The sequence below is a fragment of the Branchiostoma lanceolatum genome, chromosome 3, assembly GCF_035083965.1.
Source record: "Branchiostoma lanceolatum isolate klBraLanc5 chromosome 3, klBraLanc5.hap2, whole genome shotgun sequence".
Taxonomy (NCBI): Eukaryota; Metazoa; Chordata; class Leptocardii; order Amphioxiformes; family Branchiostomatidae; genus Branchiostoma; species Branchiostoma lanceolatum.
The window spans coordinates 27,356,323-27,370,146 of record NC_089724.1 but is presented as its reverse complement, the minus strand read 5'-3'; the positions used below and the strand labels follow the sequence as shown (position 1 = coordinate 27,370,146).

Here is a 13,824-nt window from a genome sequence, read left to right as displayed (position 1 = left end):
GCCCGCTTTACACTAACGGACGGGAAGCCTCGCAAACCCTCGTCCGAAGTGTAGTACATTGATCGCATGGTGTAGACTTCTGACAGTTCTGTAGTAGACTACGCTTCATTTTTTGTAACACCCAGAACAAAACTGTAGTCTACTACAGAAGTAGATTACGAAGTGTAGTACTACAGTTAAAAGAACAAGTGCAAATTGGGCCTAACTACTACTTCGGAAAAATACACATACAACGGCGTTTCCAACAAAACGATTTTTAATATAAACAACTAAGTTACAAAGTTCTTAACCCACTGATACCGTATATAAGGACGTCCGGTACACGTGATAATCATGTCTTGCTGTACTAAATTTGCTCTTTGACAAGATTAGAATACATTCCATCATCTATGGTCTCAAATATATAATAGTATATCTTGTTGTCATTAACTTTGGAGAAGCATTATAAACTTCGTAACGCGGCAAGGAATTGCTAGCTTCTACCAGGCTCCAGAGGCGGCTAGAAAGAGTAGAAATTGACCAAATAGACAGAAAAACATGAAAGAGGAGTTAGTTTGCTATAGTGGTACCCTCTCTCCGTAGTAGACTATACCCTTAGCATACTATTCACTCTATTTGGCCAATTTCTACTATTTTTCCAGCCATCCGCGGAGCCTGGTAGAGGCTAAGGAATTGTCAACTACGGTGTCAGGTATTGAAAATCGGCCCTTGCTCGTTTCACTCAAGCTAGCTTAAGATACATCGTACTCTGGAGTTTTCCAATACGTCAAGGTAGATGGTTGTTTCCAGGTATTAGTTTTTAGTCCATGGACACGTCAACTTTTGTCGACGATAGAAATACTCAGCCTCTACATACGATCTTGACCTGAATGTACAATAATATTGCGTCCAATATTCAGTAGACTTAACATACAAATTCCCATTCGTTTTTGGGTGTATATAAAAATATGAAACAATAGAAAAACGCCATAAAAAGCTACTTTGAGAGTATTAGTAGGCATATGGCCACCAACATACACTAATAATGTGGACACTACATAGGTTAGGACTTATAGAAAACTTTTTTTAAAGATCAGTCTTTAACACTTACCACTAGACGATCATAATTAGCCTAGGTTTCAGTAATCGCTGGCTTTCCATCGTACTATGATGGCACCCAGGGTAGGCCATAATGACCTTTAAGTTACTTCCGGTAGATGCAAATGGCTAGAAGTACGGCTGGTTTACGTAGTAAGTGGCACTGTCACGTGGGTCACGTGATAGCACCATGTCGCGTGGGTCGCGCAGGTCACGTGGTGCCCGTCCAGACACCTGCATCTCCCGGATGTAGGGAACGTCGTCATAAATGACCGGGGCCAGCGGGGCCGCCCCGCGTGGCTTCTCCGCTGGAAGGAAAGAGGAGTTGACATTTAACTGCATTTTCTGGATATTTGTATCCATCTAAAGTATGTGTACATTCTTTCCAACATTCACATTGAGTTCTGTATAGAAATCGAAGTTGTTGTTTTTAACTTATAATGTATCATTTAAAACAATGTCGATTTTAGTAGTCGTGGGCAACGGATCAAAGAGATTATGTCAGTGAATCTTGTTGCAAATCTTCATAGAACTTCATAGAAATTGTCCAGCTAGTATCAACTTCAGTGAATTCCTCTAACGTGAACAGGTACATGTATATGCGTCAGCCAGCGGTATTCCAAGTGTCTTACTTTCCCAACAAAAATGTCTATGAATCATCTTACTTATCACTATCCACAAAATAAAATAAAAAGTATGCATGCTTGTAACCAATGAGCGTGCTTCACGCCATGACATACGGTAACACGCCAGACTTCTTGCACTTTTCTTAATTTCTGTTAGGGGGCGCAACCACACACGGAAATAGTCAGCTTTTTCCACCCCGAAATCGGACCGGACACTTGTTTCCGCCAATCGGACCCGACAGCTAATTCCAATAACCCGTAGAGAAATAATATACTCACGAACTGCTATTTTGCTGAGAGGCACGGCGGATGTGACGAAACCGTCTTGTCCGGGGGAAGTGACGTACCCGTCGTTGTTGACGCCTGCGTACTTCCTGTCGGACCCCTGACGCCACCCGTGACCGTACCCGTCCTGGGGGTAGGCCGGCTCGTCATGCTTAGGGATGTCTAACCCTGGGGGACATTATCATTGCGTAAACGTCATGATGGGGATGTAAACTAATCTAATCTAGTATCTAAGAGCATTTTTGCTTAATACTTTGTGAATCAAATTGAATGTAGATGCCTGCTATCTATAGATGTCTAACCCTGTGGGACATTATCACCACGTAACGTCATGCTAGGGATCTAAACTAGAGCGATCTGGCTTTATATCTGATGAAACAAATTGAATGTAGATGCCTACTATGGATGTCTAGCCATCTGGGACATTATCACTGCGGATCGTCATGCTGGGGATTTAACCTAGAGTATTCTGACTTATATTTTGATATTTTGTCAAATAAATGTGAATGCCTGCTATGGACCCAGCAGTGACTTTGGTGTATCTGACCGTTAACATTGCCAAATATGTCCAAATTTGAATATCAAAGATATACTATTTCATTCTGATGTAATCGATGATCATAGATGTTTAAAACCACAACATGCACTGATGCTGACAAAGAGTCGCAGGTTTAATGTCAGGTTATTGATTTTGATTCAATCACTTGGAATTTAACTATTCAAAACTATCAGAAGAAGAACCTCCTGTGCGTCATATCATCAGTATGTCAGTATAGCGATGAAATGAAAGTAACTCCAGGTAGTGCTGGTTTTGACAGACTTTGTTCTCTACTAACCTTACAAGTCAATTACACGATGAATAGTTATCAGAAAAGTTACATACAGAATCGATCATTCTACCCCCCCCCCCCCATCCTTCAAAGTGGCTTTTCTTCCTCACCTTGCATCTCCACCTCCCCGTCCACCCGCAGCGCGCCGAAACACTTCATGATGCCGAAGATGACGACAGCCGTGACGACGCCCCAGCCGAAGATGGCCACGGCCCCGGCAAGGTTCCAACCGAACAGCTGTGAGAGACCACAAATTTAGGATGAGAACTACAAGTCTTCAATCACGAAGGTGTAGATTAGGTTAAGATTTCGAGGAATTCCATGATTCAAACCAACCAAACAAACATGCGAATCATCACAGATGCGGGGTTGTTTTCCTATTACTACTAATCAAGCTTATTTTCGACCGACAGTACACTTGTGACAACCGTGATGCATTTTGCTTAAATGCAGACGATTTACCTCTAAGTCAAAAAGCACGTATAAAGAGTGTTTAACTTGCACCAACATAATGCTATCGAGTGCGTTGTCACATGTCTTCTCGGAAACATCCCAAAATAATTTCTATAGAAACACCTTAACATCGATGCATTCCTGAATGTCGTCCATCGAATCTAGATTGAATCGCGCTTTAGTTAGGTGATGGCCGGCTGGATAGTCGATGACATTCTGTAGATGTTCCTTATACAGATCTATCTAATCTCACCTTGAGGTTCATGGTGCTGACCTCCTGGATGATACCATTCCGTGACAGGATGGGGGCCGCCACCAGGCCCCAGAAACCGCCACCGAGGTGCACTGGAGTGATGAATGGACGGACGGGCGGACGGACGGGCGCACGGTTGGATGGATGGATGGATGGTTGGATGGATGGATGGATGGATGGATGGATGGATGGATGGATGGATGGATGGATGGATGGATGGATGGATGGATGGATGGACGGATGGATGGATGGATGGATAAATGGATAAATGGATGGATGGATGGATGGATGGATGGATGGTTGGATGGATGGATGGATGGACGGACGGACGGACGGATGGATGGATGGATGGATGGATGGACGGATGGTTGGATGGATGGATGGATGGATGGACGGACGGATGGATGGATGGATGGATAAATGGATAAATGGATAAATGGATGGATGGATGGATGGTTGGTTGGATGGATGGATGGATGGACGGACGGACGGACGGACGGATGGATGGATGGTTGGATGGATGGATGGATGGATGGATGGATGGATGGATGGATGGATGGATGGATGGATGGATGGATGGATGGACGGACGGATGGATGGTTGGATGGATGGTTGGATGGATGGTTGGATGGAAAAATGGATGGATGGATGGATGGATGGATGGATGGATGGATAAATGGATGGATGGATGGATGGATAAATGGATGGATGGATGGATGGATAAATGGATGGATGGAAGAAAAATGTCTATTAGCGCATTTTATATGAAATCTGAATTACGATGTTCACATATGTTGATAGACATATCTCTTTAGTCATCAGTGATATTTTATAAGTCAGTGTCTTTGTCAAGCATACACACTACAAAAGAGTCTATTAGTAACCTGTTATTCCCTCCAATAGGTGAGTCACAAACAATTCTTTAATCATGAACTTATTAATTATCACATTGTCAATCAGTCAACTTATGCCAGTACAAAATTGTTTCGCGGCAACTTATCATCTGACCATATATGTCGCACGATATATTTGCTTTGCACTCCACCCTACCCATACTGCCCTCCCAATTTTTACTGAACATTGAGTCGTTACCTGCGATGGTGTCCACGGGGTCGTCTATCCTGAGGGCCTGCAGCAGCCGGCTCCATATACAGTACGTCAGTCCGGCAACGGTCCCGATCACCAGCGCACCCCAGGTGTACACCTCGTTACACCCCGCAGCGATGGACACCTGTCAATCAAACCAAACACAGTACGTCAGTCCCGCAACCGTCCTGATCACCAGCGCACCCCAGGTGTACACCTCGTTACACCCCGCAGCGATGGACACCTGTCAATCATATCAAATCAAACCAAACATTCGTCAGTCCCGATCACAAGGGCACTCCAGCTGTACACCTCGTCACATCCAGCACCGATGGACACCTGTCAATCAAATCGAATCAAACAGACGTAAGTCCCGATCACCAGCGCACCCCAGATGTAAACCCCGCAGTGATGGACACCTGTCAATCAAAACAAACACACGTCACTCCCCGTAGCGATGGACATATGTCCATCAAACCAAACACACGTCCGTTCCGATCCGATCACAAGGCCTAAGGGCTTCTCATATTTACACCACGCCACACCCCGCAGCGATGGACACCATGGCCAGTCAATCAAATCAACTATCGTTAGAGACTGAAACTGTGACTGCTCCATATGCTTTTGAGGCATTCTCCGAAACAAATTCAGTACAGGAGGTCTTATTTGCAGAGCGCCAAGCGTGCACGTCAAACACCTATTCACTCTGATTAGTTCTTGCAATTGACTTGTGCTGTTTTGACACTGTGGAGTTTAACAGGGTCGCTTATATGTTTTTGGAACATGGCTGTTTCTCTCTTGCCCATTTCTCTAGTCCTAGGAATGATTGCAAGATGACAGCGATGCAAATGAGAAGTTCACTGCCATTGAGCTATCTGAAGTATTCTACGTGCTCCTAACACATAGTCTTTGTTCTCAGTGATATACAAAAATTGCATTCAACTTCACTGTGTGATATAGCCTGAGTGTCATCCTGTTTAGTTCCAGGTTGTACCTTCACCAAACAAGAAAAAGGTACAAAAAGCCTGGAACTAAACAGGACGATACTCGGGCTATGTGTGACAGCCATTGGATATCTGCAGTGTAAAACAGTAGTACACTGTTGTTAGGCAGTAAATAGTTCTGAGAGTAGAGTTACTGACCATGCCGGTGAGAGCCCCGTTAGCGGCGGTCAGATAGGTCCAGTTGGGTTTACCCAGGATGCCAACCCGCTTCAACAACATGGCGACGAGTCCTGGACATCAACACGTGTAGAGTATTTATTGGGAATGAATAAAATCGTCTAGATATCATGTAAAAACCATAAATCCGTGCTCAGGATCTCGCTAGATTTTTTGCTCTACGCAAATTTCACAGGAGAGGTCGAATCATACTGAAGAAAGGGCCAGAAGGCGGACGGACAGGAAAAAGGCAGAGGTTCAGGAAGTGTGCGTTACAAGATCTTAGCTTTTTTTTTCCAGGTCATCTTCGTCTAGTCTGCGTATAGAACGTCTTTGTAGCGATACATTGTCTCCAGAGAGCACTCTAAGAGCTCCATCTTACACAACTGACGAAATATGTTTTGGCGTGAGTTTACGACGTACACCTTCCATGATAGTAATACAATGCATAAATTTTCGTCCAACACTAAGGTATTCCATAATGGCTTTGATGACGGTGGCCTTGGCTGTAATAACAGACACGGCCTTCTCGGACAGGAAGATATCGGTTATACACGTTTAACGGTTATACATGTATAGGGTTATGATAAATATGACGTACCTCCCATGGAAGCTGAGATGACGGTGTTGACAGTGATGACAGACACGGCCTCCCCGTCCCCTGACCGGGAGATAGCGCCCTGTGCGCCCACGTTAAAGGCCAGCAGTCCCAGGAACATCATGAAGGTCCCAAGCGACACCAGCTGGAAAATAGCACGACAAGAAATCATTTCTTAAGTTTCACCATCCTGCAGTAACTCCAGAATTCTGAAGGACCACTGAACTTGCTTTATTGTATTCATACTCCACTTTCACGGGTTATAACGAGCTTGCGTTTTCAGGTCGCTTTTAACAACAGAATAAATTCACCACATACTGCATACATGGTACTTAGGAAAGAATGTGACTGCAATTCCGGCCCCCGTCGGTCAGTATTGATCATGGTAAAACCCTAATTCACATCAGAGACGATTAAAGAAAACGATACCGATTCTCAATTCACATAATTCTTGGAGCTAGATAACAGATAACGGTTTTGGGGTGCCCAAACTTTTATGGTATGATCTACAGTTTGTATCATGTCATGGACAGAGAAACAAGCATACAAACATTCATGACAGGAAATTTTGCGCAGAAGTGTTCGTTTCCTTACCGGCACGTTGTGCTCGGGGATTCTGACTGCCCTCCGCCCCTCAAACCTTCCGATCCGCCGCCCGACCATGATGGCGCCCACCAGTGCAATAGCGCCCCCTGTCATGTGAACTACACCGCTTCCCGCAAAGTCCTGGAACAGCCGCCTGGAAAAGTTCTGGAATAAAAGTGAACGTTGGTAAACACAAAGAAGAGCGGCAGGTCTCTTTGCACGCGGCACCCCCATTTTCAGGGAAAAATCTAGCCACACAAACGCGGCAAAAACGTTGTATTTGATATTAACACATACTAATTAGATTCAAGAAATAAAACACGTTATATCATGTATTTACCACTCACTTCTGTATTTAAAATGCTTCCTGTTCCGGTCTACTCCTTATATTTCGCTATCTACTGGTGTTTCATTTCATAATGTTACATATGTTGTTTTAGTTCGTTCCATTTCGTCCATTTCGTTCCATTTCGTACTTTCTGGGGACCGCTTCACAATCTCTCGCTATCAGGTGCTGATTTGGCCTTCGCCCGAGAGCTTGTAGGGGCCTAATCAGTGGAAGAGCTGCCAGACTCGCTATTTAGTTAGACTAGATCAAGGACGTTAACATATATAGACTATATAACCTCCTTGACTAGCTGTGCAAAAAATTCTGACTGACGGACATAAAACAAACGTTTATGACTGTCTGCATTTGAGGTTACTAGTATGTTACTCATGAACCGTATGCATGGTAGGTACTCAATTACTATACATGGTACCAAACATTATTGAAGTTGGTAATTATATGTCTGCTTTGTGATAACCGCCGAAGACTACTGTAAAAGCATTTAAGTTCGCGAGGTTTTTATTTCGCGCTAAGACGAATATTAAGTGTTCGCGATGGTTTTATGTTCGAGGCAGCACTATAGTTACATACTGCTACAGTATTGGACACAAATGTTTGCGGTGGCTTTAAGTTCGCGGTGAAACGGTCGCCGTGACCACCGCGAACATTTCTGCATTTACAGTATACCAATAGTGCTGAACACAAAGCAAAAGAAAAAACTTTAATATGGAGACATGTTGTATGTTAATGTTTGTGAAGCAATATGTAATATCTATTTTCATATCATCTGATACATGTACTGCAATCGATCAATCATATTTGAAGTTTCATCGGCCTAAATCAGAAAAGAATGTCGTATTTTCAAAGTCTTTCACCATAGCCAGACAGGAAGACTGAATCTGTTGTAATGCAAAGCCCCCGAATCGAACTGCCAAAACGAAACTTGAAGGTGCGCAGACGGCTGTATCTTACCGGGAAGACCAGGCCGGCGTCCCCTGCCCCGGTCCGCAGCCAGCCGGTGGGATCCCACGCCCAGTGGCTCACCACCGGGTACAGGAATCCTATACACAAAGGAGAAAACAAGCAAACATCAGTATATGCGCATTATATAAGGGTGGTTCACCTAAACTCGCGGAGTAATATAAACTCGCCATTTTTAAAAACGGTGTATTTAGAGATATAAAGCAGACAAAAAAAAAGATTATAATAATAATCTCGAAAGTTTGACGATACCTCTTCTTAATATTAAATATCGTCATATTCAGTTGAACTCGAAAAGCAATGCTTGCAATTTAGACGAAGCGTGATACTCTTTTCATAGCTGATAATGCAATGCTACTTCGCTATGCGGCTCGCATATTCAGCCTAGCACATTGGGTCACTCCTACACTTCTCGTAGTATGTCCACGAATATGTCGATATATTTTATCTTGTCCAGATTCCTTATCTATCCACATAGGCCAATACACTCATAACGCTATACGAAACAGAATCTGTACTATTCCTAAATGAGATTTGACGAACGTTTTAACTTAAAAGTCGCAAAGTAGCCTAGAAATATGCAATGTGATATCTAAAATAGTTCCGTTTAGTTATCACTGTAGATTATATTTGATGTAAGTAGTGATTAGAATAGTGGAATGATACACCTATATTGTTAATTATGCTATATGTACATTGCCATACATTGTCACCGCTGCGATTGTTGTGCAAATAAGAATCATCATCATATATCAGGCAAATGCACTTTCTGTGCGTGGTGCGTACCTCTATACACCCATGACACCGGTTGCAATTTTTGCATAGATACTATTGCGCGCTTACGTTTGCTATCCCCAATGATCCTAATTGTGCAAGAACCCTTCCAACCATCGCGACGAAAACACCACTCATAAGCGCCACCTACCGGCTATGAGCATGGCGTACACCAGACAGGCGGCGAACTCGACCCTCTCGGACAGCGCTCCCGACACGATGGACACGCAGGTGGCCGCCAGGGTGAACTGGAAGAACCACCTAGCGTGCGTCACGTCAACTACAGGCAGGCTGAGGAAGAAGTTGCTGTGGCCGAGGAAGAAATTGCTGGGGGTCCCGTAAGCGAAGGCGTAGCCGATAGCCCAGTAGGCGATGCCCGATATGACTGAAGCAAACAGTGGAGATGCAATAGTTTAGTCTGTATAGATACGTTTATTTGCAAGTTCATGCCCGAAGGCTGACTGCAAGTGCATGGTAGAAACACATATACACATTAACATTAAACAATGCACATTGATGATTGACATTATTGAACAAGAGACTACTCAAATACTTGTTGTGGCTGCATCTAGACAAGTTGGGTTTGGTTTCTTTTTTGGAAGCAGAGGAAGACGAAAAGTTCCACTTTTTAGAATAATTTGTGGGTTCTTTGATTTTGGCTTTCTGTCTGTCCATTGATTTGGAAATAGATAAGATGTTCACAATGCTATACGTTGGTTTGGTCTAACTGAGAGATAGTGCTTTTTATAACACCATACCCCTTCCTAACCTGCAATCTAATGTCTAACGATCTGAGTAGAAACCTTGGTTAAAGCTAATTTGAATATGTTAGCAAGTTTTTGTTTTGATTTTTGTTTACTTCGAAACAACGAATGTGCCAACAAAATATGAATGTTATTAGTGTAAAGCACTTTGTTGTAGAATATGTTGCCACTATAGATCATTGTGTACACTGGGCGTGTGTACACTGGGCGATGTTAAAAGTCTCTTAAATCTATATGCACATTAATCTTTACCCCAAATTAGTTATACAGACAAGTAGATAGATGTGGAAGCGGGTTGTGGTTGTGACTTACAGACATTGAGCATGGTCCTGACGAGGATGTTGGTGGTGTTTTTACTCCTGACCGATCCGGCTTCTCGAAACCCGAATCCAGCCTGCATAACTACAACCGAACACACATGGCATAAGTACAATCATAGAGGTGGTTTTCGTTCTCAAAACTATTTTCCACTTCATACGTTGATGAAGGTTAGACATCCAGGTAGTAAGATACCCCAAAAATAGTTACTCAAAAAGTAACTGGATAAAATTTTGAAACAGTCAGTCAACGGATGCTGTTTGAAACGTCTGACTGTTTCAAAATTTTATCCAGTTGCTTGAGTAACTATTTTTGGCGTTTCCTCTTCATACATTGTGTATCATACAAAACATGGCAAAATACATAGGATGGGATTCGAACTCCCAACCATTTGGTCCAGAGGCAAGAGCGCTAACCACTGGACTGCGCACGATACGTAGACAGTGTCCCGCAGCAGACGATACCACCATATACACCTGTCTACATGTGACCTTTGTTTGAGAACAATAGATAACGGCAGGTCAGGTGGTGCTGGCACGATTCCAGCCCGGCTAGTTTTAACCGTGGATTCATGTGCTTGTCAGGTTTGGTTAACGTATCGCACACTTCTATGAATCACGGTTGACCATTTGTTCTAGATATCTATAGATCTGCCCCAAACACTAATCCACTTAGTACTTCTTTCTTCAAACTCTAATATCACTAATAGAATTTGCATATTGCCTCTTTTGTATTATCACAGACCTCGAACCTAGCGAACTGTTCCGTGCCTGGGCGAATCCAGATTCGCGAATCCTTATATGAACAGAGTAGTGCTGCGTATCGGTACTGTGTACCGGTACTGTACCGTAAAAACTGATTAGGAACTGGTCCAAAATACCGGATCATGAAGTACCGGTACTGTACCGATATAAATTTACATCAAGTTTATGCTGATTTTGTGACTGATCTCCTAACCTCATGGCCTCATACAACACCAAACGTGACCAAAGAGACACCTTGAAATAGCGTTATTTAAATGCAACATTCAGGCAGGCCGGGAGTTTTGATAGCAAGGTCAAGAGGATTGCCGGTAGGAAACATACCTAATAAATATGTTCTTTGAATAAAGATACTGACAATTTGTTAACAGTTTATTTATGTTTCTGTCATTATTGAAGAAGTTCAGAAAAACACATGTTAATTTTTTTTTTCGAATTGATCAGGTACAAGTACAGGTCCGGACCTGTACCTAAACCTCTGTACCGGTACCATCAACAATGTACTGTGTAATTAGGGTTCCGAACGGTTCGTGAGGTTAAAGGAACGTACGTTAAAGATCAGAACAAAGACTAAATAATATGATACAAGCGATGTCTAATAACGGCCTGGCCTTGAGCACGTGTTGCCCCGGGGGGTTCTTTCCCCGATATCGCGTGTGAACATAATGACAGGTGTCACACCGACTGTACAGTCTGTTACTGGGGTATAGACCCAGTTGAACAGGTCTATGGGGAGAGGTCATCCCAGTGCACAAAGACAATGCGATCAGTGTCGGGGGGGGGGGGGGTATATGCAGATCTCTGTAGGATAATTTCTGTTATGATCCGAACTATCGATGACGTTACGTACTGTCCACAATCTGCGTTGCGCTTCTGAGAGTAAAATGGATTTCCATATCATAATAAGCGACTCACTGTTTGGAACGTGCATACACTCACTGTACAGGAAACGTATATATAGTGCAAAATAAACAGTATATTTAAGAGCAGACAAATCTAAGATCCACTTCTTTTGTTCTTGCAAAGCAACATCAGAATTGTCGGGCTGACGTTGGTAATGAAAAATCCAAAATATGCGGATACAAAGTACAAATGGGCGTTGCCCTAATGACCTCGTGTGAGCACGTCAAAATTCAAAATATGCAGAGACAAGTATAAATGGGCATTGTTAACGCGTCGGAAGCTTGACAAATCTATCGTCCTTTTATTTCATTCGGGCCTTCCCTTTGTGCAGAATTTGCTATATGTGGTTGGGTATATATATAGTCAGTCAGTCTATACAGACTCTGACACATTCATAGTGGTTAGGTAAACAATTTAATAATATGTTGTTTTACTTCAGCTGTAATTGTGCAGTTCGTAAATCTAAACAAAGCCTGCAACAACAACTTCTGTCAGTAAACCTTTAATCAGAACCACAATTTCCCTTCTAACCGGAATGATTGAAAACTGTCACTTCTTTTTGAGCGCTAGAAGAAAAAATTGGCTGAAAATAGGTTCAGGGTTAGGGTGTGCCCGGAAAACTGTGACTTTACTGGATTCAACCATGTCTTAGAAAGTCACAAATACTCTCAAACATTATTGTACTTTCACTCGTCTCGGAAAAAGGAGCCAGAGAACCTTTGCGACTTAAGTACGACCAACAAGGTTGAGAACTGCACAGTACATGTAGAAGGTACCTCAAGCTTACCTCAAGCTTACCTCAAGCCATCATGATCTAATTAAAAGACCTGTCAGACAAGGTGTGACCCATGGCGCCATATGGGCCATACAATGTACTGTACAGACCCCTCTTCTTCCAGTGCCCATCCCCCTTGGTAGTCCCTATACGATTATATAGATTGATCTAGAGTAACATTAGGGACACTAGCATAGACCCCTAATATAAAGTAGCAGGTTATGAATTACATGCGAACGTAGCACTAGCGTTAGGATCTGATCCCAGATTTGGAGGTATAAAACAGGTACTTACAGAAGACGAATAGTCCTGTCACAACTAGAAACAGTTGGTCGGAGTTCTTCTGAAGCACGGCTAGCGCCTGCACCGTCGTAAGATTTGCCGCCATCTTGTGTTGCCTCTGGTTGTGTCTCAGGCACGCATAGACACTTCCGTGAGAACAAGGTGTGGTGTGTGACGACTAGTGTTAGTACTACAGTAACTGTAAACTAAACTGCGTGGCGTTCGGAAACAATTTTCCGCACTGATTTACGCCGTGGACTAGTAAACCACCACCCAAACCTTCAGGCAAAACAATGCCTACCTGCTCGTTTGTCATGCAAATTTATGATTGGGTTAGCCCACTGGGAGAAGGAAACGGGTGAACATTTTTTTTAAAGTCGTTTACAGCAATGGTAATTTTAAAAGACGGTTCAAAAAGGGTGTTGCAATAACATGTTAAAAGACTCTTCTATCCGTAGCCATGTCTGGACTACACTGTACATATTCTATCTGAGTGTGAAAATGACAGTTTGTGCTAAAACGTGACAAAGGTGTGTGTGTGTGTGGACCATTCCATGTTACACAGGTGTGAATCATGTACCCTGTCCGACCGGTATCTGCATTATGGTATAGTTAGTAGACAATGGGCTTTCTTTAGGGTCGCTGCGCTCGACAATAAACATTTCCGTAACAAGAAGTCCGTTATTATGAGAAATACTCCCGGTGGACCCCACTTTTCTTCGAGCAGACATGTACAGTCAGATGTACACGCCCCGGTTTGCTTTTGTACGCATTTTGTAACGTTCCTTTAAGTTGTGGGCTTCTAAACTGGATACCTAACGAATGAAAATTTGTATTAGATAGATGTACAACGGCTGTCTGTGTATAACCAAGGAGGTTTTATATATAAAACCTCCTTGGTATAACACGTTCACTTGTGCAGATTTTCTATATGCGGGGGGATAGGAAGAATTTGAGAAACACAGCCATAAAGAGGGTTGGGGCG

At 43.0% G+C, this 13,824-nt stretch overlaps 1 protein-coding gene across 1 annotated transcript; it reads right to left on the bottom strand.

Annotated features, from left to right (window-relative positions):
• Nucleotides 1-238: 238 nt before the first annotated feature.
• Nucleotides 239-13,156, bottom strand: LOC136431265 (putative ammonium transporter 1). Its single transcript, XM_066422590.1, has 12 exons — nt 12,852-13,156; nt 10,113-10,202; nt 9,188-9,421; nt 8,254-8,342; nt 6,963-7,118; nt 6,372-6,513; nt 5,753-5,844; nt 4,617-4,755; nt 3,525-3,616; nt 2,929-3,055; nt 1,983-2,156; nt 239-1,385 (listed from the first exon to the last, which is right to left on the bottom strand). The coding sequence occupies exons 1-12, from the start codon at nt 12,943-12,945 to the stop codon at nt 1,207-1,209; spliced, it is 1,608 nt and encodes a 535-aa protein (XP_066278687.1). The 5' UTR covers nt 12,946-13,156; the 3' UTR covers nt 239-1,206.
• Nucleotides 13,157-13,824: the final 668 nt, after the last annotated feature.

Coding starts and splice junctions, on each gene's coding strand:
- LOC136431265 (XM_066422590.1), bottom strand. CDS start 12,945: ATGGCGGCAAATCTTACGACGGTGCAGGCGCTAGCCGTGCTTCAGAAG. Junction 10,203..12,851: donor GACAGGACTATTCGTCTTCT/GTAAGTACCTGT, acceptor GTTCGGTTGTAG/TTATGCAGGCTGGATTCGGG. Junction 6,514..6,962: donor TCCCCGAGCACAACGTGCCG/GTAAGGAAACGA, acceptor GCTATTTTCCAG/CTGGTGTCGCTTGGGACCTT.